We start from the raw sequence: 22,268 nt of genomic DNA, 5'->3' as shown, positions 1-22,268 counted from the left end.
GCTCTCTTAACCCTGGAAGGCATGGGATTGGGCCAATTATTAGTTGAAAATTATTTTCCTAAGTATCTTAATTTCTAAATCTTTCTCAGTCTAATCATAGGTATTAGAAGGTGGGACTGTGCCCTCTCTGCCTGCTCTGTTTATTGTCCTCTGTTCTCAAGAGGTGGGAGGGTTGTGTAGCTTTGTAGCTTTTGGCTGAGGGTAAATGTGGATTAGTGATCCACAAATAGTGGAGGGTATGACTTGGGAGGCCGAGGCAGGAAGATCCCAAATTTGAGGCCAGCCTCAGCAACTTAGTAAGACCTTTAGCAACTTAGTGAGATCCTGTCGAAAAATAATAAATGAAAAGGTCTGGGGATGTAACTCACTGGTAAAGCATCTCTGGGTTTAATGCTTAGTAAAAAAAAAAAAAAAAAAAAAGAATAGTAGAGGGTAGTTGCCAACCCAATGGGTGCATCTCTCTCTTATACCCAGCTTTGCTAACTCCTGTACCAGCAGTGGAGCCACATCTTCTGGTGGCCCCTTGGCTTCCTATCAGAAGGCCAACATGGACAATGGTAAGTGATCTTTGGAATCCCCAGTGAAATTTTGAAGGTATGAGAAAAGTAAGTTACCCCATTTTACAATGAACACTAACTAAACCTTTCTCATGTGTTGGACGTTAAATAAAAAGATACATATGACTGGAGATATAGCTCAGTGGTAAGAGCTCTTACCTGCTTAGCATGCATGAGGTTTTGGGTTCAATCCCTAGCATTACCAAAAAAATATATATGTGCGCACAGACGTGCGTGCATGCACACACACACACACACACACACACACACGCACGCACACACCTCTTCAGATTTCAGTTCTTTCTTAGAAGTGGATTCCTCCTATTATTGACTGTGCCTATCTCCACCTTTCCTACTTGTCCCCTTCTCTTCTCAAACAAAAAAAATGGTGCAGTTTGGGGTGGCTGAGGATAGAATGTCCTAATTTACCTTTTCCTCTAAGGGATTAGGATGGGAGAGAGTCTGGGGAGACATTCCTAATACCCAGTATCCTTTCTTCTTCTTTTAACCCTGTGTTCTCAATGCTGATCTGTTCAGGAAATGCTACAGATATCAACGACAATAGGTATGCCAGGCCCCACTACCCTTGGGTTCTGAGTGGCACCAAAAGAAATTACTAAACTTCCCTCTGTCCTACTTAGAGCTTCTCTGGAGCCTTGAGGGGAGGGGAGGAGGAAATGAAGATCATTCTTGTCCTGGATGTGGGGAGATCCCAGGCATTCCTCTTACCTCAGTGCAGAACACTCACTCCCCTCTTCTAGTCCCTTCTATGGCCTCTCCCCACACTAGTTATGGGGCTGTGGACATCTGATGATGTGGTCTCGCCCATCACCGGGAACTTTGTGACCTTGGGCAAGTCATTTACATATCTCTAGCCCTGCTTTTCCCTGTGTTCCTGTAAAGCCTGAGTAGACCTGCCCTTGCCAGTATCTCACAGGAATGCTATCAGAGAACTGGCCACAACAGGAATATTTTCATTTATATGGAGCTGACTGTGGTGTCTCTATTCTTCCAGGAGTGACCTGCCCTGCGGCTATGAGGCTGAGGACCAGGCGAAGCTCTTCCCTCTCCACCAAGAGACGGCAGCCAGCTAACCTCCCACACCAATGGCTATATAACCCGCACTTTCAGGTAGCACTGGCCTCAGATGGCTTCCTTTCTTGTCCACAGCCTCTAGTTCTCCTTTTATTTCTTTAACCATCTCAAAACATTTGCTATATAGTGACCTCTCAACTCCTGTTTTCCCCTGCTGGGGCTACATCAGCCCAGCTGCTTTGTGTGGTATGAACACTGACCTTTCTGGAACTGAATGCTTTTTCCTTTGGCTATAATAGCATCCACAGTACTGCTTTATGCCACTAGGGGTCATTGCTGCATGTCAGAAGATGAGATGAGCAAGGACTGCTGTCCATGTAGAGCCCCCACTGGTCATAGATCTTAGATAATAGGCAATCTTGGGAGATCATCTCAATCCTCCCTCTACCTCCACTCTAAAGTAATCTTGGATGGAAAGAGATTTTCTAAACTAAGACATCTTCAGTAAAGGCAATGTTTGATTTACTCCCACACCCATGACATCTCCTCATATCTATACATACTACCAAAAATCTTTAAAAATGTCCCATAAATCTGACCCTGTCTCTAGCATAGGCACCTTCCTGGTTTTTGTGTATCACCAGGCTTCTTATCCAGTTGCTTTATGGCCCAGAACTGGGCACTAGGATACAGTTTTGTCATCCATTTGGATCCTTACAGAATTAGAAATGAGAGAACATGGCCAGTTTCTTCCTGGGCTGTGTCCAAGCTGAATCCTCTCTAGGGGTTTTCCAGGATAGCAGGCTAGGCACACATAGGCAGAAAGACATGAAAAGTGGAGACATAGGAACAGGGAAGGAGGACTTAGGGAGGGTCCAGGGTGGTGAAGCAGGGGCTGGAGAATGCTTAGATAATTGTTATTAAAGGAACTGTACTATAAACCAAAGTATGTACAAATGTCACCTGTTCCTCCACAGCTGCTGGGCTGCAGGCTGGTTCCTCACATACTCTTTCTCTTTCTTCCCCAGTTTCTAAGAGGGACTGAGGCCTCTTCTCTCAGCATGCTGCAAACCTGTGGTCTCTGATACTAACTCCCCTCCCAACCCCTGTTGTTGGACTGTACTGTTTGATGTCTTCTCTCACTTACTATGTATCTCTTTGTACTCTGTATCTATATATTGGAAGCTGCTGCTATGTCTCTCTTCTCTCTGTCCCACTCTCTAAATATCTAATGATGTATTTAGCAATTTCTAAGCATAGTCTATCCTCCTTATTTGGGGCAATAGGGAGGCGGGGGAATGTTTTCTTCTTTCTCATATACTCGTCTCACACTGAGTGGTGTTAATCACTGAGCAGAGAACATAGAGATGATAAAATGAGAAATGGGAGCTAGAGGGCTGTGATCCTTTTCTCTCACAAACACATGTGTGCATGCACACATACACACATATTCACACACTACTCACACATACACGTACATATAAAGCCTTAAGCAGAAGAATGTCTTAGCATCCTAAGACGACAGAGAAATAGGCTCTTCCTCCCTTCTCTTTTATGGATAGCACAGGGGAGGGTAAAATGGAAGGGCTGCTAAATTCTACATATAATTTTCTTAATATTGCCCTCACCTAAATCAAGAGATTCCAGATGTTTACCTCTGTCCTACAAAGTCTGCCTTTTGCCTCCCTCTATTTTTCCCAGATGGAGACCATGGCTTGCCAAGGAACCTTTTCCTTTTCTTGTCCAAACCCCTTTTGATACTCTCCACCCCTGATGACCATAACTCAAAGTTAAAAATATTCTCAAAAGCTAAGGAGGCCAGCTGGGGTTATGGCTCAGTGGTAGAGTGCTTGCCTAGCACGTGCAAGGCCCTGGGTTCAATCCTCAGTACCACGTAAAAGTAAATAAAGGTATTGTATCCATCTACAACTAAAAAACAAATATTTTTTAAAAAATTGAGGAGGCAGATCACTTCCCCACAGTCTGTCAAATAGCTGCTCATCTTTCTGTGGTGATAGTTATAGGCAAGTATAGTCAGAATGACTGATTCCTTGGGTTTGAGGATTGAACAGGGTGGAAAATTGCTAAGTGATTTGCATCACAATGTCCTCAGGTTGAAGCGATGAACTGGATTCCTTTTTCCCATATTGGGCTACAAGTTCTTCCCATCTCTACCTTTTGGTTTGGGGGCTTCCAGTTCATTGGCAAAATAGCTGTTTCAGATGCCTTCATTTCAAACTGGAGCCTGGCTTTCCTCCACTATAAGTTGTTCCCCACAAAGAGTTCCTTCTATAATGTCCCTATGTGGTATAAAGTGCACTTTAGGGAAAGGGGCAGGGCAGATTTTCCAGAGGTGGCAGAGCCTGGGGGCTTGACCCAGGGCTCTTCCCCCAGCCATTCTGAGCCCATGTGCCCCCTCTCCCACAGTTAAGAAGATGGTTGCTTGAGTTCCAGATTATCCTTTCCTTCCACATGGTGCTAAGGTATTTTTTCAGGTAACTTTTGGGATGAAGGTCACTAGCCAGCCCAAACCAAGAAGTAAAGTCTGGAGTCCAGATAATTTTACCTTTTTATGGATGGAAGATAGGAACCTTCAGCATCAGGGATGCCCATCATCTGGCTTTTTCTAAGTTGGGAAAGAGGTTCAGCATGATTGCCAGCTGGTAAATACAGGATATGGGGGCTTGTGAGTCCTTCAAAGGAAAGAATCCTTGCTCCCTTTACCTGTTGAGCAATCTTAGCAGTTAAGGACAAAATCAGAGGGGTCTGAAATAAATCCAAACTGGTGATTTTCAAACACTTTTCAAAATAAATCTTATGTAGAACTCCAATGTAAAAAATAACATAGACTAGGGGTGTAGCTCAGTGGTAGAGCTTACCTAGCACGCGCAAAGCTCTAGGTTCAATTTCCAGCACTGCAAATACATAAATTAATTAATTAATAAAAATAAAGGGGGGTGGGAAGGGAAATAATGCAGACCTGGGTAGTTTGCATTTTCTTTTCTCTTTCTTTTGCTTTTTGGTGGAAAATGCTTCATTAGTTGAAGAGCCCTGGAAGAGCCCTAAGAGATCCCAAGGGTTCTATAGAGTGGTTTGAAAACCACTGCTCTGAAGAAGGGGGTACAATCTGGATTCCCTACACCAAACCTATAACTCATAGAAAAGAGGGATGGGGTAAATGGGGTAAGGTAGATGAGCCATGCTGTCCCAGACCCAGTCAGAGAGGAAGGAAGTTACCAGAACACCCGTGGACTTAGTATTTGCCAGCAGGAAACCTTAGAATCGAGGGGATTTTATGTAATTTTGCTACCAAATGATTCTTTAAAAGAACACACTTTAAAAAGATGTGAAGGTGTAGGGCAGATAAAAAGAGAGGTGACACAGGGGAGCAGCCTTCTCTTTAGCAAGATGTAAGGGAAATATAATTCACTTATACAAATAAGAACACATGCACAACTTTCACCAGAAGCTTCACACTGTATCCTCCTCCGCCTCTTCCTGTTCCCTACATTCACCACATCCCTTACAGACAGCCAGGCTCATCACAAGGGGTACCTGGCTTGCCCACTCACATCTGCCAAAATGTTGCATGCCAGTGTGGAAAAACAAACCAAACTGCACAAACCCCAGTGTGTATTTACTCAGTGTACATAGATACCTTTAAAATAAAATAAATTCAATGATGACTCCATGTGTTGTTGCAAATCTTCTTTATCACTCTTCTCGATCACTGTTGCATATAATGGCATTTAACAGCATGGTATATATCCTTCCAGATGTTTTTCTACATATTCACATCAATTTTATTTTCCACGCGACAAATCCTAGAAATATTTTCATGTCAGCGTACACTGACTTACCTCATTAAAACATATATAAACCAGGCGCAGGGGCGCACGCCTGTAATCCCAGCAGCTTGGGAGGCTGAGACAGGAGGATTTCAAGTTCAAAGCCTGCCTCAGCAAAAGCAAGGCGCTAAGCCACTCAAGAGACCCTATCTGTGAATAAAATACAAAATAGGGCTGAGGATGTGGCTCAGTGGTTGAGTGCCCCAGAATTCAATCCCAGGTACCCCCCCTCCAAAAAAAAACCACATTGCTGGGCATGGTGGCGCACGCCTATTATCCCAGAGACTCAGGAGGCTGAGGCAGGAAGATCATGAGTTCAAACTCAGCCTCAGCAACTTATCAAAGCCTTAAGCAACTCAGTAAGACCCTGTCTCTAATAAAATATTTTTAAAAAGGGCTGGGGATGTGGCTCAGTGGTTAAGTGCCCCTGAGTTCAGTTCTAAAAGAAAAACCACATTATTTTTCATATATTATCCTATAGTTTGTCAAGTATTCCAGATATCTAGGTTGGTGGATATCTAGGATGGTTATAATTTTTTTTTAAAGAGAGAGAGAGAGAGAGAGAATTTTTTATATTTATTTTCTATTTCTCGGCGGACACAACATCGTTGTTTGTATGTGGTGCTGAGGATCGAACCCTGGCCGAACGCCTGCCAGGCGAGCACGCTACCGCTTGAGCCACATCCCCAGCCCTAGGATGGTTATAATTTTTAACAAAAAATTTCTCTTAATCTTTTACCCAGACCCCATCATCTTAGTTCCAGAGTCAATTCCTTCCCCCCACCAACGTGTCTTTATTCCTCCCCTGCTAACAGCTCAATTCTATTCCAACATTATCTACCACTATTTTCTCTGCTCATCAATCAAAGCTTCTGAGATAGAGAAAAATATATAACCAAAAAACTAGAGCAAGCTGGGTGGGGTGGTACACACCTGTAATCCTAGCAACTGAGAGGCCAAGGCAGGAGGACCACAAGTTCTAGGCCAGCCTCAGCAACTTAGTAAGACCCTGGCTCAAAAGTAAAACAAAGGGCCACATACATACCACTGAATGTAGCTCAGTGGTAGAACACTTACTTAGAATGTATGAAATTCTGGGTTCAATCCCTAGTACTGGGGGTGGGGATGGGCAACTAAATATGAAGAGCTACAAATATATCTGGACCTTCAGTGCTGCTCTGTATTCCTCCTGTGCTTCCCTGCTCAGTTCCCTTTCCTGTCCTCCAGGGCAACTAGCTTAAACCCTCACATCTCAAGATCTCCTGCCTACCATCCCCAGACAACTTTATCTTCTACTTAAAAAAATTAATGTGATCAAGCATGAATTTCAACCACCACAGACAAAACTATATCGCGATATGTCCTTTCATTCTCCCTTATGACAAGTGATGAATCTCCTTTTTCTGGGCTGAAGTAAATCTCTTCTAGATACTTAATTCTCCCTTACTGTAGGATGCTAGGGGCTTTTGCATATCTTTGCTCTTGTCTCTTGGCAAGTGCTCTAACACTGAACTATATTCCTAGCCCCTAGTTACTTGATTCTTGAGATTATTTACTTAGAACCTCAGTATATAACTAAAAGTGGCCTGATATGGTGGCACACACCTGTAATCCTAGCAGCTCTGAAGGCTGAGGTGGAAGGATCACAAATTCAAAACCAGCTTGGGTAACCCTGTCCCAAAATTAAAAAAAAAATCTGAAACTAGTTCAGTGGTAGAGCACACAGTTCCTGGTACCCACACCCCCACCTCACTCCCTGCAAAAGTGTTGCAGGCTTGAGTCATTTGCATCTTCTTCAGTAACATCTCTCAATCATTTTTCCTTATAAAGTCTCTCCCCACTATGAGTCCCTACTTTGCTGTGTGTTTCTCTATAACAGACTCCCCAAATTTCCAGAAACAGTACCAATTTCCCGTCCCCACTTCCTCATCTCTCAGTCATTCCTTAGCCCGTCTTGATCTGGCTCTTGTTCTGCCCAAACTACTTTTCCAAAGCTTACCTCTTACCACATAAAACAGGAATTTCTCAGTCTTTTGTCTGCTTCACCTCTCTGTGTTCTCCACTCCTTCCTTTTTTTTTTTTTTTTTTTTTTGATATTAGGGATTGAACCCAGGGCATTTTATCATTGAGCTACATCCCCAACCCCCTTCTTATTTTATTTTTTATTATTATTTTGGTACCAGGGATTGAACCCAGGGGCACTGTACCACGGAGCCACATCCCCAGCCCTTTTTATATTTTATAACTCAGAGTCTCCCTGAGTTGCTTAGGACCTCACTAAATTACTGAGGCTGGCTTTGAACTTGTGATCCTCTTGTCCTCAGCCTCCCAAGTTGCAGGGATTACAGGTGTGTGCCACTGTGCCTGGTTGGTAGTGGCAGTGTGGCAGTGGCACACACCTGTAAATGCTTGCTCTATCCCAAAGTTCAGCCCTTGGTTCTTTTTTTGCTATTTTTGGGAGATGTTATACATGTCCACAGACTTCCACAATTTATAAATCTGTATCCCTAACACATACCACTTTCCTAAACTCTGGGCTCATATGTCTGTCCAGTTGCCCTCAGGTGCTCATACATTTTCCAAACTAAACTCGTTTCCCTTACACTGCTCTTTTTCACTACCATCTCTCCTCGTTTTACCCAGAAGCCTGGGACTCACCCTCAATGTCTCCCTTTTCCCCCCAAACCCCATATCCACTATGAATTTTCAAAATCAACATCAAACTATATCTTTAGGGCTGAGGATGTGGCTCAAGTGGTAACTTGCTCACCTGGCATGCGTGGGGCACTGGGTTCGATCCTCAGCACCACATAAAAATAAAGATGTTGTGTCCACCAAAAACTGAAAAATAAATACTAAAAAATTCTCTCTCTCTCTATTTCTCTCTCCTTTCTCTCTCTTTGAAAAAAAAAATATCTTTAAATTGTCTCCCATTTGCTGGGTGCAGTGGTGCATGCTTGTAATCCCAGGGACACAGGAGGCTCAGATAGGAAGAGGATCCCAAGTTGGAAGCCAGCCTTCACAATTTAGTGAGACTCTATCTCAAAATAAAAATTAAAAAGGGTTCAGTGGCAAAGTGCCCCTGGGTTCGATCCCCAGTACCTGGAAAAAAAAATTACATCCCCTTCTCCCAACCCAACAGCTGCTGCTTTAGTTCACCATCTGTATATAAACTTTTGCAACACTCCAGTCACCCTCCAGAATGATGCCTGAATGGTCCTTCTAAAAAGCACATTTAACAGATTAAAACTACTTGAAGGATCTTCAGTGCCTACCCTCCCTAACCTTGCTTCTTCCAACTAGTTATCAAACTCTAGTTCTACCTTATACCTACATCTCTCAGAAACACATTATTTCTTTCTCATCTCCAGGTTTTTTACACCGTTCTCTGAGAGCATTTTAATCCCTAGTTCTGAACTTTATCCAGTTTCCCATACCCAGCACAGAGTCTCTATTCTCTTCCAAGGCTTCCCTGCCAGTTCCACTGTCCTCCTTCTGTCATTAGCATTTTGTCTTACAGAACTCCAGTGCAGCACTTATCTTGAATGTTGCCAACTATCTCCCTGGCCAGCTAGTAATATTAGACTCCCAACTTATTTTGGGCGGGAACTATCATATCTCCCTGCTACAATCTAAGGAGAATGAATCCAAAGAACAGTACTGGGAAGGGGTGCAAATGAATGCACTTTTTATCACATTTTTAAATTTGTAGCTTAGAGTGTCATTTGGGGTAATTTGGCCCCCATTTGTGTTTGCAGTTTGCGGAGTGGTCATGTATATTATCAAGTATCTAGTCTAAAGCAGTTGATATGGGCAAGGCTGATGGAGGAAGGGCTGCCTCCCACTTACTTGGGTACAAGTAAGTGACCAATAAATATTTGTTGAATAGATGAATGAATGGGTGAATTTTAAAAAGCTTGAGGCCACCGATAACAATTCTGGATTTCCCATTCTGGCTCCTACCCAATTCCTATTTGGTAAGGAAACGCTTTCGCGTTAGCCTCAGACTGGAGGTTACTCATTAGAAACTGGGCAAAGCTGGACGGCGGTGACTTTTCAGTGAATAAGTTCCCGACCTGGGAGTAAATCAAGCCGGCACAGGACACACTTCAGCCTCCGGGCGGGCCGCGGGCGGCCATCTGAGATCCTGAGTTCCCGCACACATGCCAGGCGTCAGGTGAGCCCACCCACCTCGCGGGCGTTGGGCAAGCCGACATAGGGGGCGGAGCTACGGCTCCGCCCCGCCCCACTCGCGCGCCTGCGGTCCGGCCTCCGGTCACGTGATAGCGGCGCAGGTGAGCACAGCTTCCGGGGTCGGGTGCTGGGATCGCGACCGGCTCCTGCTTCTACTCGGTCGGGTGCGCGGGAGACTATGGCGTCCTCGGTCCCGCCAGCCGCCGCACCAGCGGCAACAGCGGGCCCAGGCCCGGGTTTCGGCTTCGCCTCCAAAACCAAGAAGAAGCATTTCGTGCAGCAGAAGGTGAAGGTGTTCCGGGCTGCCGACCCGCTGGTGGGCGTGTTCCTGTGGGGCGTAGCCCACTCGGTGAGAACCAGTCCTAGCCCTCACAACCCTGGCAAAAGTCCCTCCCGCGCCTTGGGGTGTCTCTGTTTTCCTTGCTCCAGCATTCCCAGCCCCTCGCCTTGCGATTTCCACCGCCCCCACCCCCTGCGGCCGGATTGCCCAGATCCCTGCTCAACAACCCCCAGTTGTACCCCCAGGTTATCTTCTGGTTGCTGATTTTAGTCTTCCCCCTCCTCCCTTTACTCCTCTCCTAGAGTTCCACCTTCCCCACCTGAAATCCACCTTCCTCTTCCCTGGCTTCTTACACCAAGTCCAGTTTCAGCCCCAGGCTACGTAAACTGGCCCTGATCAGCTCCTGCAGGAGGGACATTAGGGGAGTGGTTCTTTGGGTTGTTGGTGGTGAGGTCTTGGTGTGTGGAAGGGTGTGGAGGAGGGGTGGAGTAGCTGGGTGAAGGAGATTATTCACTTTCCTTTCCACCTTGCTTTCTAGCTTCAGTCCTTGACTTTGGAGCCTTGATTGTCTGGGGAAAGCTCCAGGTTTTTTGGACCTTCTAATCCTGCTTGTCCCTTCCTTTCCCTTCCAGAGGTACAGCATTTCTGAGCCCCACCCTGAGCCTAGAGGTTGTACTCACTCAGTACTTTATGTATATATGCATTTGGTCTTAATTGCATCCCCACTGCTGACTGGAGTGATGGTGTTCTGTGAGAGTGGGGCTTATTCTTGTGCAAAGAAAAGGCTGAGGAGCTCTGGTCCCAGGGACATCAACGTTGGTGAACTTTAGGAGGAAACTGCTCTAAAGGGTATGACCTGGGAGTCAGGAGGATGCCAAGAAGGCTAGTATATCTCTCCTGGGAGGCCTATAGCTGGGCTGCTCCCTTTCCCTCAGATCTGGAGTGGGAGGGATGCAGTGATCTTAATGTGGTAGGGAATATTTTAGTAGTCAACTTCCTTGAATTGTTATAGTCAAGGCAGACTTGTGGAGGTGGAAGGGGGTGCAGATGAATGCAGTTTTTAATCACATTTTGGATTTGTAGTTTAGAGTATCATTTGGGGTCATTTGACCCCCTTTTGCATTTGCAGCTTGTGGAGTGGTCATGTATTATTATCAAGTATCTAGTCTAAGGCACTTGGTATGGGCAAGGCTGATGGAGGAAGGGCTGCCTCTCCATGTGTCCCTTCCAGTTGACTCATCCATCCCTGTGGGAAGCTTAACAGGAAGGCTTTTCCTTTGGTAAGGATTGGGGGGATTACATGTAAGACCTGCCTCAGCTTCTTTAGATATATAAACTTCAGCTCCAGCACCGAAACCTCCAGCCAACATACATCTACTTCAGGTGTCTGGAATGGAGAAATTCCTTGAACATATGCCTTAGTGGTGATTCAGCCTGCTTAGCAGGTGGTGAGGAGGGGGCAGGAAATGCTATATCTAAATTTTAGGCTGGGAATCTCAAGTGTCTTTTTTTCCTAGAGGAATATGTTTTGTCCTCCTTTTCTACTGAGAATGGGAGGAGTTACATGCATTTCAGTGTGTGGGATTTAGGTTAAACCACAATTCAACCTTTCTAAATTATCAAGTAAGAATAAGCAAGGTATTTATTTATTCAGTTAATGAACATTTCACAACTTTCCTTTCCTTCCAGAGGTATGGGATTTCAGAAAACCTACCCACCCTGAGCCTAGAGATTGTACTAACTCAGGAATAAATAAATACACACACACACACACACACACACACACACACACACACATCCCCATTGCTGGCTGGAGTGATAGTATTTGGTGTAAATGAGGGTCGTTGTGCTAGCTAGGCACTTGAGAAATGTACATGATAAGGACAGGTCCTGCCTTGAAATGCTCACAGTCTTGAGGGATGTACTTACATAAACTGATGTTAAGAGTCATGTAGTACATGCACTACTAAAGGCAAATAAAAGGTGCTGTAGCAACACCAAGTAGAAAGCACATCTCCTTGGGATTCTTAAATACAGGAGCCCCCTATCTACTCTGAGTTAGCAGGCTGCATATCCTGGGAGTAAAGGACAGCATGTGATGCTTGCATCTTTTGGGTGGTGTATTGGCTTAACTTTAAGGAATAGACACCCAATGGACTCATATTCTCTGAGGGCCGGCATTCCCTCTGAGATCAGCTGCTCTTCCTTTACCTTATACTTAGGCAGGTGGGCACCTGCTGCAGAGAACTGGGTCAGAGTGCTCTGGAAGGACTGTCTTGTTTTAAAGGAGATACCTTTTATAGAATATGAACATTTCATTTTCTTGCCACTTTTGATCTCCTCAAGAGTCCCATTAACTCTCTGTGCGCTTTAAAATATGTTTTTTTTTTTTTAATGGAACACATGTAACTTTGTCTTGAGTCTGCAGTTTTTTTTTTCTAGAATTTCTCACAGCTTTAAAAATAGTCCTAAGTTGCTTACAGGGTTTGCCTAATATAAAATTCCCGTTGTGAGCATGAAGTTCCATGGGGGAGGGAGTGTGAGGATTGCTTACCACAGTCCTTCTTGGGCAGCAGAATGGATTAGACACATTTTTCTCACTTCAACATTATGTACAGCCAGTGTTTTTAAAGGAAAAAGGTTTGAGTTGCCCTTTCCTGACTCCCGCCCAGACACAGTATATAAGTGCTCTCCATACCCTTACTTGCTGCCTCGCTATTCATGTTTTGACTTATCAGATCAATGAGCTCAGCCAGGTGCCTCCCCCAGTGATGCTGCTGCCAGATGACTTTAAAGCTAGTTCCAAGATCAAGGTTAATAATCATCTTTTCCACAGGTAAGTGGAGGAATCCTTGCCCTTCTTATGGCAATCTCTTAGAAAAATAATAATTTTTTAAAGATTCAGGGAGTTAAATTGTTTTAGATTTAGAAGTCAACTTACAAGTTGTATGGTCTAGGGGATGGGGATGTGGCTCAGTGATAGAGTACTTGCTTAGCATGTATGAGACCCTGGATTCAATCCCCAGCACCAAACACACACACAAAAATGTTGTATAAACTAATATCCTTCTCAATGCAGAAATTCAGTTTTGTGGGGAAAAAAATATTAAAATAATTTCTAATATTGCCTTCATACTTGTATTTACCAGTGTTATTTCTCTTTTAGCCTGGAAGTTGCACAGAGTAAATGTATTCAGATGCGTTACCATTAGCTTCAAATAGGGATTCCTTGAAAGAAGTACTTTAGCACCCTTTTATTAGAAGATACTTTTCAAAACAATGATACCTATTTCCAACTTTAGAATGTCTTTAACTTGTTTGAGATTGGGGGAATGCTCCTATTTGGATGGACAGTAGATCCTTGATCTACTTATACTACTTACTAGCCTTGTGACTTGGGCAGGTCAGTCAATTAACTTGAGACACAATTTCCCCTTCTCTAAAATGGGAACAATGTACCTTTAAAGTACCTTATGGGGTTTTATGAGAATCAAATGAGCAGCTGGGCTCATTGGTGCATGCCTGTAATCCCAGTGGCTTGGGAGGCTGAGGCAGAAGGATCATAAGTTCAAAGCCAGCCTCAGTAACTCAGCAAGGCTCTAAGCAGCTTAGCAAGACCCTGTCTCAAAATAAAATATAAAACTGGCTGGGGATGTGGCTAGTCTTAAGCACCTCTGGGTTCAATCCCCGATACCTCATCTTCCCAAAAAGTGTAAAGGTGCTTTATAAACTTCCAAGCCTTATATAAATGCAAAGTGATATTGACACTTTGTTGTCTTATCTTGAAAACTCATATTAACAGAGAAAATCTGCCCAGTCATTTCAAGTTCAAGGAGTATTGTCCCCAAGTCTTCAGGAACCTTCGTGATCGATTTGGCATTGATGACCAGGATTACTTGGTGAGAACATATTATGGAATGAGGGTAATCCCTAGCAACTGGGAGTCCTTGGGAGAGTTATGTTTGGTAAAAGGAAAGCCTCAGCAAATATGATTCTTTATCTTTAGTGGTCACAGACATCTTTTAAAAATCTAATGAAAGCTAATGAAGCTAATTTAATGAAGCTGTCTTTGGGGAAAAATATAGGTACATTAAAAATTATATGTTCAATTTAAGGGTTTTATTCACTTTCAGAAGCATTTGGGTGGCCATTATCCTATGATTTGTATCTCCACGTAAAATGTGAGGAAGAGCCTCTAGCCTATTCTTTTGTTTCCAGGTGTCCCTTACCCGAAGCCCCCCAAGTGAAAGTGAAGGGAGCGATGGCCGTTTTCTTATCTCCTATGATCGGACTCTAGTCATCAAGGAAGTATCCAGTGAAGACATTGCTGACATGCATAGCAACCTTTCCAATTACCATCAGGTCAGGCCTCTCTCCAGCTCCATTTTATCTTCCTCCTCCTCCCTACTCATTCATAACTCAGCTGCCAGAGCACATAGAGACTTCCTATCCCTTTTTCCCCCTACAAAATATCTCCCCCAGAAGCACTTGATATCATGTTTTTGAAAACTAGGAATTTAAGCTGGACACAGTGGTGCATGCCTATAATCCCAGTGACTCATGGAGGCTGAGGCAGGAGGATTGCAAGTTCAAGGTCAACCTCAGCAATTTAGGGAGACCTATCTCAAAAACAGAAAGGATTGGGATATAGCTCAGTGATACAATGACCCCCAGGCTCAATCCCCAGTAGCAAGTTTTTTAAAAAAAGAAAAATAGGAGTTAAAAAAAAAAGAAAAGAAAAGGCATACCTATTTGTGTTTAACCTAACAGCAGAAGAATTTTATATGTCCCTTCCCATTTGGTATTTACAATCTAAAACCTGCTTCATCCTAAGAAGATCTTTTCACCCCACCTTCCATCCCTTACTTTATCTCTTATGGCTGGCTTTTTGGGACACTAGGGAACCCTGTGGAGAGACCCAAAGACCAAGTCAGCAAAAGTGGCTAAGGAAGATCTCTGGTAAGATTGTGGGAGTTAAGGCAAAGGAGCCTTCAAATTTTAGGACTTCCATTTACCAAGAACTGGGAAACAGAAAAAGGAACAGGTTTTTGGAGGAAGATAGTTCTGATTTGGACATGATGAGGTTTAGATTTCTACAGTTCATTCAGCTACAGATGTCCAGTCAGTGGCTGGGATACAGTATAGAATTCAGGAAAGAAGAGTAGGCTAGAAGTGTAGGTTTGGGAGTTGTACATGAGTAAGTGATCATCAAAATCACTTGTTACCACTTAAAAATCACTTAGAGATATAGGTAAGATTATTGAAGGAAAATGTGTGGAGTAAGATGAGAAAAGGGTTGAAGATAGAACCTAAGGAGGCTCAGAGTAGATGGGCACTTTTCATTATTTATTCCCCAGTACATTCCATAAAGGATTTGAAGACAGAGGAACAGAATCAGAAGAGTGGTACAGTGGAAGCTGAGACTGAAGAGCAATTTAAGGAGAGACTGGTCAACAAAATTGGGTGCCACACCGTTGGAACATAACAATGATTAGAATACCTATTGGATATACAAGTGAGGGATTTGGAGGAGATCTCAGAGAGGGAAATGAAGGTCTAAATTCAAGTTCAGTGGTTTGATATGTCAATGAGATGTAGGAAATGGTCTGATTGTTAATCACTTTTCTGTGAAAGTTTGCTTTGAAGAGAAGTAGGCAGCAAAACTGAGAGATGGGGGCAGGGGCTGTAGCTTAGTTGCAGAGCACTTGCCTAACATGCATGAGGCACTGGGTTTGATCCTCAGTACCACATAAAATTAAAAAAAAAAAACAATAAAGGTATTCTGTTCATATATAACTACAAAAAATTTTTAAAGCATAAATGCTCCTCAACTTACTAAAAACAAACAACAACAACAACAAAAAAAAAAAACAGAGATGGGCTGGGGATGTGGCTCAACCGGTAGCACACTCACCTGGCTGCGTGCGGCCCGGGTTCGATCCTCAGCACCACATACAAACAAAGATGTTGTGTCCGCCAAAAACTGAAAAATAAATATTAAAAAATTCTCTCTCTTTCTAAAAAAAAAACAGAGATAGTAAGCATTGAAAGAAGAATTGTTTGTTTTGTCTTTTGTACGTTTGTTTTTTGCAGTGTTGAGATCAAATTCAAGGCCTCAAGCATGTTAGTCAAATGCTGTACCACTGAGCTGTTGCCCCAGTCCTGAAAAATGAAATTTTTTTTAAGAATCCAGTTACAGGGCTGGGGTTGTGGCTCAGTGGCAGAGTGCTCATCTAACATGCATAAGGCCCTGGGTTTGATCCTCAGCACACGTTAAAGTAAATAGATGAAATGAAGGTATTAGGTCCATCTATGTCTAAAAAATATTAAAAAAAAAAAAGAATCCAATTACAGGGCTGGGGTTGTGGCTCAGCGATTGAGCACTCGCCTAACATGTTTGAGGCCCTAGGTTCAATCCTCAGCACCACATAAAAATGAATAAATAAAATAAAGGTATCGTGTCAACAATAACTAAAAAATAAATATTAAAAAAAAGAATTCAATTACAGGTCATCATGTAGGCATTTATACTACAGGAATTTAGCCCACCAAGAAACAGTGGCCTAGGAATAATTTCATTGATAAGCAGTTGTAAATTCTAATTCTGATTCTGTGACTACTTGCCTTTAGGAGGTCCTAAAACAAGGATAAGAAAACCTGGCCTTCCACATTTCAAAGAATGATACAAGTCAAATGAGAGAAGGCAATTTAAAATTAAGAGACATTAGGAAGGCAGGAAGATCAACAAGACCCTGGAAACTTAGACCCTGTCTCAAAATAAAAATTAAAAAATGGCTGGGAGTGTAACTTCGTGGTAGAGCACTCCTGGATTAAATCTCTACTACCATACTCCTATCCCCACAACAATTAGGAGTCATTATACACATGTAAGAAATCAGTGGAGATGGGGATTCAGAACCTGTTTGGGGCAGTTTTAGAAAGCACCCAAAACTTTTGATCTTCTTATGACCTATCTTCTTGAAGTTTTCTGCCCCATCCTAGAAGGGTAGTGTTTGGATTTCCATTCCTGGGCTATTTGTGTGTCTGCTACTCAGTCTGTCTTTATTCTTCATCCCCTCCCACCCTAGTACATTGTAAAGTGCCATGGCAACACACTGCTGCCTCAGTTCTTGGGGATGTACCGAGTCAGCGTGGACAACGAAGACAGCTACATGCTTGTGATGCGCAATATGTTTAGCCACCGTCTTCCTGTGCACAGAAAGTATGACCTCAAGGTAAGGACAGGTTAGCTCGGATTTAGGGGAGTATCCTGGTGGCCTGAGAATGGGGAAGGGACTGGGAGGATATTGGATGATTCCTTTTACAGGAAAGAAGGCTGTGGATTTGAGTACTCATCTTAGGTGCTGGGTTCTGTTATTTTAGCCACTTCTGCTGACTTGGTCTTTGGGTCTCTCCACAGGGTTCCCTAGTATCCCGGGAAGCCAGCGATAAGGAAAAGGTGAAACTCATTTTAGGTGATAGGGTGAAGGATGGGGGTGAATGAAAGGGATCTTCTTAGACGAAGAGGCCATTCTCCATAACAGATGGTGATCACCAGATGTTTAAATCACTGAAAGGAAGAGAGATGTGAACTTTGACTGTTCCAGGGATGGTTTGGCAATGGAAAGAAGAACAACTAAATTGTCATTGGCATGGGTTATTCCACATAGAAGATTTAGGGATGGGTGGAAGGGTGCCAGGCTTTAAGAGTACTAAGTGCTCACCCTTTATCTCCTATTATGGGTGCTTGTATTCAAGTAGCTACCTGCTGAAGGAGGAAAAAAATTCAGCATAGAGGGTATTGACTGAAAGTGGTGGGGTGTGAGCTGATGTTATATCTCAGTGGTAGAGCACTTGCCTAGCATGCATGAATCCTAGGTTCAATCCTCAGCACTGCAAAACAAAAAAATAAGCTGTGATGTGAGGTACAGCTGAGTGACAGCCTAGGAAAGCATCAGTATGAAGTCAGTGAACATAGGCTATAGCTCTCTTCTCAAGGCCACTGAGGTGAGGATAGAGTCCTGGAGATAGGATTCTTCAAGCCCTGGGGATGGGACCCCAAGATCTCTTTTTCCCTATTTTAGGTTAAGGAATTGCCTACCCTTAAGGATATAGACTTCCTCAATAAGAATCAGAAAGTGTATATTGGTGAGGAGGAGAAGAAAGTATTTCTGGAGAAGCTAAAGAGAGATGTGGAGGTGATAATTGGGGTGCTTTGAAATGTCTTTGTTCCTTTTTTCCCCCTTTAGTTGTCTCTTCCATTTACAATATGAGAGAGCTCCCCCTTTCTCCTTATTCTTTGGGTCCTCTGCATGTAGCAGGGTTGGATGTGAGACAGTTACATAATCTAGAGGTGACCTGTGGAGGGGGTGCCTGGAATGAATAAAAGGGTGATCTTAGATTTCAAAATATTTAGGCACTACAGGGTAGTAGTACACCCCAGCCTCAATTTTTACTCTTCCTTTCCCTAAAAGGGCCCCAGAAAGAGAAGAGTTGGTAAGGGTGGTACCTGGAAGTGGGGAAGGAGATCTGGGGTGTCTGATTTGTCAATGGGTCTCAGTTTCTAGTGCAGCTGAAGATCATGGACTACAGCCTTCTGCTGGGCATCCACGACATCATCCGGGGCTCTGAACCAGAGGAGGAAGGGTCCATACGGGAAGATGAGTCAGAGTGGGATGGGGACTGTAACCTGACTGGACCTCCTGCTCTGGTGGGCTCCTATGGTACTTCCCCTGAGGGTATTGGAGGCTACATTCATTCCCATCGGCCCTTGGGCCCTGGAGAGTTTGAGTCCTTCATCGATGTCTATGCCATCCGGAGTGCTGAGGGTGAGAGAGATACTGGAAATTTTGAGGGTGGAGAGGGAGGATTGTCACTGGGGATAGAGACTAGGGTGGTGGGTGGAGAGATTAGCTTTTCAGAACAAAACTGACTAGTTCCTGAGAAAGGGAATTGGGACTATAACTTTTCATTGTTGGTCTCTCCCCAGGCGCCCCCCAGAAGGAGGTATATTTCATGGGCCTCATTGACATCCTGACACAATATGATGCTAAGAAAAAAGCAGCTCATGCAGCCAAAACTGTCAAACATGGGGTGAGTTTCCCAAAGCCTTTCCTATCCTGTAATGATTATTCTTTGGGAAGAGAGCTGCTTATGTCTAGAATGGCAAAGGGAGAAAAATGGGCTGGGACGGGTTGGGGGACAGGGAATGGGGAAGGTGGTGGTTTGGACTGACACACTGATCCACATCTCCTCTCACAGGCAGGGGCAGAGATCTCTACTGTCCATCCAGAGCAGTATGCGAAGCGATTCCTGGATTTTATTACCAACATCTTTGCCTAAGAGCCTGCCTGACTCTGTGGTGATTGCTGCTTTACTCAAAAGGTGGTGGGCTTCTGAGAGGCTTGGGGGAACTGTGGATATTCTGGCCACTACTTCTCTTCCTCCTTTGCTAAATTCAGGCTGCAGGCTCCTTCCATCTATATAACTCCATTCCAGGTTCATCCTGGCCCCCAGAAATACATTGTTCTTTCTCCCCTTTATCCATTTTTTTCCCCTCTCTCCCTCCCCACAAAAAGCCCTCTTGCTTCATTAGAGAGGAATTGTTGACTTTCTCCCAAGTGCCTTGAGCTTTGTAAAATATCCTATTGTTTCTATAAAATAGGAGGAGCTGGGGGCAGGGGGTTGTTTGCCATCCTCAGGACCTGACTGGACAAATGGACCTGGCTCAAGCAACTACTCTGGATGCACTTTGCTGTTGGGATGAACTAAGAGTGTCTGAATGTTGCTGTTAACTTTATAGAACTCACTGTGGCATGCTTCCCTCCTGGTAGGCCCTGGGATGGAGGACTTTCAGAATACTACAGATGTGGGTGCAGGCCTGCACACACATGATGGAAAATGGCCAATCTGACACATGGAAGTAGGGTGGGGAGTGGTCAGGAGACTAGCACCTCACAGAGGCAGGACCTAAGAGGACTTTTGTGACTATGCAGGAAATTGGAGAGTCTCTGTCAAGGATTGACTACTCTCCAGTTTCTTCTCCCCCTGTATTTCCACCTCCATCCATCCACACTTCTGTCACAGGAACTGGAGATGTCCAGAAGTGTTCAGATTTGGGTGAAGGTGTTTTGACTACTGCTGTGCTATCCTAGTACATGGCCTTTCCTAGGGCTGGAACCCTATAGAGGGTATGTAGCCAGTTCTGAAGGCTGGGATAATGGGATGTAACGTAAAGTTTATTCCCATGTTAAGTTTCTTTTCTTCCTGCCTAGCTATCCCCAATGTTTATTTCCAGTACAAAGGAATATCTCTACCTGGGTCAATTCTGGTCATTTCAAGAGGATGGAGGTCTCAAGTGTGGGGACCTCCCCCCTCTCTGGATGTGTGCACCTAGCATACTTCCTTCCCCTGCCCTTTAACAAACAATTTTTCCAGTTGGCTTTATTATTCTGTTCTCTTCTATTCTGTCTTATACTGCTACTGTGTCTCCCAGGGGACAGATGGCCTTCTTTGTCATCTTCACTCTCCACCCCCAGAGAGGAGTCAGAGCCATAACTCAAGTCACCCAGCCCCCTCCAAAGATAGCTGAGTTTGACACATGATATTTTCAGAATGTAGAGGACCCTGATGAGAAGAGATGGATTTTTCTCCCCTTCCCCCCAATGCCTTTGGGACCAAGGCACCCATTTGACTTGATATCCTCTATTCTCCTTGTAAAGCTAGGTACCAGCAGCTGGCCTGTGGGGATGCAAAGCTGCTTTTCTCAGCATCTGGCTGGAATGATCAATCTCACAAGAAGTCATGAGGTCATATGGGAGAAGCTCTCTCTTTGTTTTCATCTTTTTTCCAAAGAAAGTAGCAGGAGTCGTCCCCAGTTAGGGATTGGATCCCCTATAATATCTTCTTTTCAGGGGCCTGCTGGATCTTTTCCATTCTTACCATCTACTTTTCCCCTGTTGAATGTAATAAAACTCCATGACACCAGCAGCTGTTGCTCTTTAGAACTGGATTTTGGGGTGGGGAGTGGCAGTAGAGTGCTTGCCTAGCATGTTCAAGGTCCAGCTCAGTAGTAGGGTGCTTGCCTAGCATGTGGGAGGCCCTGGGTTCAGTTCCCAGCACTTCAAGAAAAACAAAACAAAACTGGTTTTTCTGACCATGAGACTGATGTATCATGGGAATTATGGTCTTCCTTTGTTGCTTCTGTTTTTTTGTCTTTTTTGTTTTAATAAAATAAAATCCTGTGTATTTACTTCCATTACTATCACAACACAGAAAATAAATTATTCAATCCAGATTCCTTCACAGAAATGCTTTGTATTTCTCCTTTCTGATGAATCCAATGCTTAGGAGTGCGAAGACCCAACTGAGGAATTCTGGTCTTGGAAGTGTTGGGTCCCTAACTAAAGATGAAGATTCTCATATGGCTATAAACTTAAAAGGTGGTGAAGGGTGGACAAGGAATGGAAAACATAAATTTTGTGGGAGCTAAGCAGTAGTGGGGGCCAGGGAGGAGTGGAATGAAATAGCCCTCATACCCCAGGACTCTGGATTCAATCACAATTTTTGTAAAGGTGAGTAGGCCTTTTAGGGCACCAGCTAATCAAGGAATTTGGTAGTCTCCCAGGCTTCCTGGGAAAGATGGGAGCAACTAGCCCTCCAGGCCAGAAGGGGAGTGAAAAAAGGGGTGGATAACTAGAGGTTGTTGCTAGCCTGGGAGATGAGTATGTCTTGGTTGAGGAGGTCTTTCGGTTGGTGGAAAAACCTAGCTTGGAGTGGCCCCCGGGAAGTGAGTTGGACTGGGGGCGGAGACTGCTCTGATGTGGGAAGCCTCGCAGAGCTTTTTTCCTTTGAGAAATTTTAACTCTATTTGAACCATACACTTGGCACCAGCCCCCCAAGCCATTTAAAGATCTGATCGCTTTCCATTCTGCTCCATCCTCAGTCTCTATTTGAGGAAAGAAAGAAAAAAAAAAGCACTTATCACGGCCCATCTGAGGAGAGCAGATTTGTGTGTGTTTGGGGCAGGGGGGTCACAGAAGGTAACAATCTAGAAAGTGGCAAGAGATGAGGGTGGGGATTGAAGTTTAGTAATGGGGCTTATTTGTTTTGTAACACCAATGCTTTGCTTTTCACGAAGACTTCGCATCTTGCATTGTTCCTCAAAGGCCCTTCCAGCAAAAGGATTTCAAAAAATTTGCCCACCCCTTCAAATCCCCATTACCCACCGATACTGTCCACTCGCCCATCTACCACCAATTCCCAAGAGCTGCCACGCAGCTGGCTGGGAAAGAAAAGGCAGTGGGTTCCTCCAGGAGGGGCAAGCGAGAAGGGTGGCGTCTCTAAGGGATTTAA

The 22,268-nt window shown here is 44.1% G+C and overlaps 2 protein-coding genes across 8 annotated transcripts in view; both read left to right on the top strand.

Moving 5' to 3' along the window:
* Kif5a (kinesin family member 5A) overlaps window positions 1-1,651 on the top strand; it is a 31,046-nt gene extending 29,395 nt beyond the window's left edge. For all 3 annotated transcript variants that reach the window (XM_077798822.1, XM_026398383.1, XM_026398382.1), the window contains 3 exons: window positions 475-557; window positions 1,095-1,122; window positions 1,573-1,651. In XM_077798822.1, the coding sequence (XP_077654948.1) occupies window positions 475-557; window positions 1,095-1,122; window positions 1,573-1,651 (190 nt within the window). The remainder of the gene's footprint in view (window positions 1-474; window positions 558-1,094; window positions 1,123-1,572) is intronic.
* Window positions 1,652-9,741: 8,090 nt separating this feature from the next.
* Pip4k2c (phosphatidylinositol-5-phosphate 4-kinase type 2 gamma) lies at window positions 9,742-21,210 on the top strand. Of its 5 annotated transcripts, none has more exons than XM_026398414.2 (10): window positions 9,742-9,983; window positions 12,653-12,750; window positions 13,717-13,813; window positions 14,133-14,276; window positions 17,003-17,149; window positions 17,335-17,373; window positions 17,999-18,112; window positions 18,475-18,742; window positions 18,904-19,007; window positions 19,176-21,210. In XM_026398414.2, the coding sequence occupies exons 1-10, from the start codon at window positions 9,813-9,815 to the stop codon at window positions 19,254-19,256; spliced, it is 1,263 nt and encodes a 420-aa protein (XP_026254199.1). In that variant the 5' UTR covers window positions 9,742-9,812; the 3' UTR covers window positions 19,257-21,210. The 5 variants fall into 5 exon arrangements, with proteins under 5 accessions (XP_026254199.1, XP_026254198.1, XP_026254200.1 ...); XM_026398413.2 differs by having other exon boundaries at window positions 17,999-18,124; XM_026398415.2 differs by lacking the exon at window positions 17,335-17,373.
* Window positions 21,211-22,268: the final 1,058 nt, after the last annotated feature.

Source organism: Urocitellus parryii, chromosome 5 (assembly GCF_045843805.1).
Source record: "Urocitellus parryii isolate mUroPar1 chromosome 5, mUroPar1.hap1, whole genome shotgun sequence".
Classification (NCBI taxonomy): Eukaryota; Metazoa; Chordata; class Mammalia; order Rodentia; family Sciuridae; genus Urocitellus; species Urocitellus parryii.
The sequence above is the reverse complement of the archived record's forward strand: the minus strand, read 5'-3'. Positions and strand labels throughout refer to the sequence as shown.

Excerpts from the sequence above, each read along its gene's own strand:
- Pip4k2c (XM_026398413.2), top strand. The coding sequence starts at position 9,813 with ATGGCGTCCTCGGTCCCGCCAGCCGCCGCACCAGCGGCAACAGCGGGC. Across the intron at positions 9,984-12,652 it reads TGTGGGGCGTAGCCCACTCG|ATCAATGAGCTCAGCCAGGT; the intron begins GTGAGAACCAGT and ends TTGACTTATCAG. Across the intron at positions 19,008-19,175 it reads CCAAAACTGTCAAACATGGG|GCAGGGGCAGAGATCTCTAC; the intron begins GTGAGTTTCCCA and ends CTCCTCTCACAG.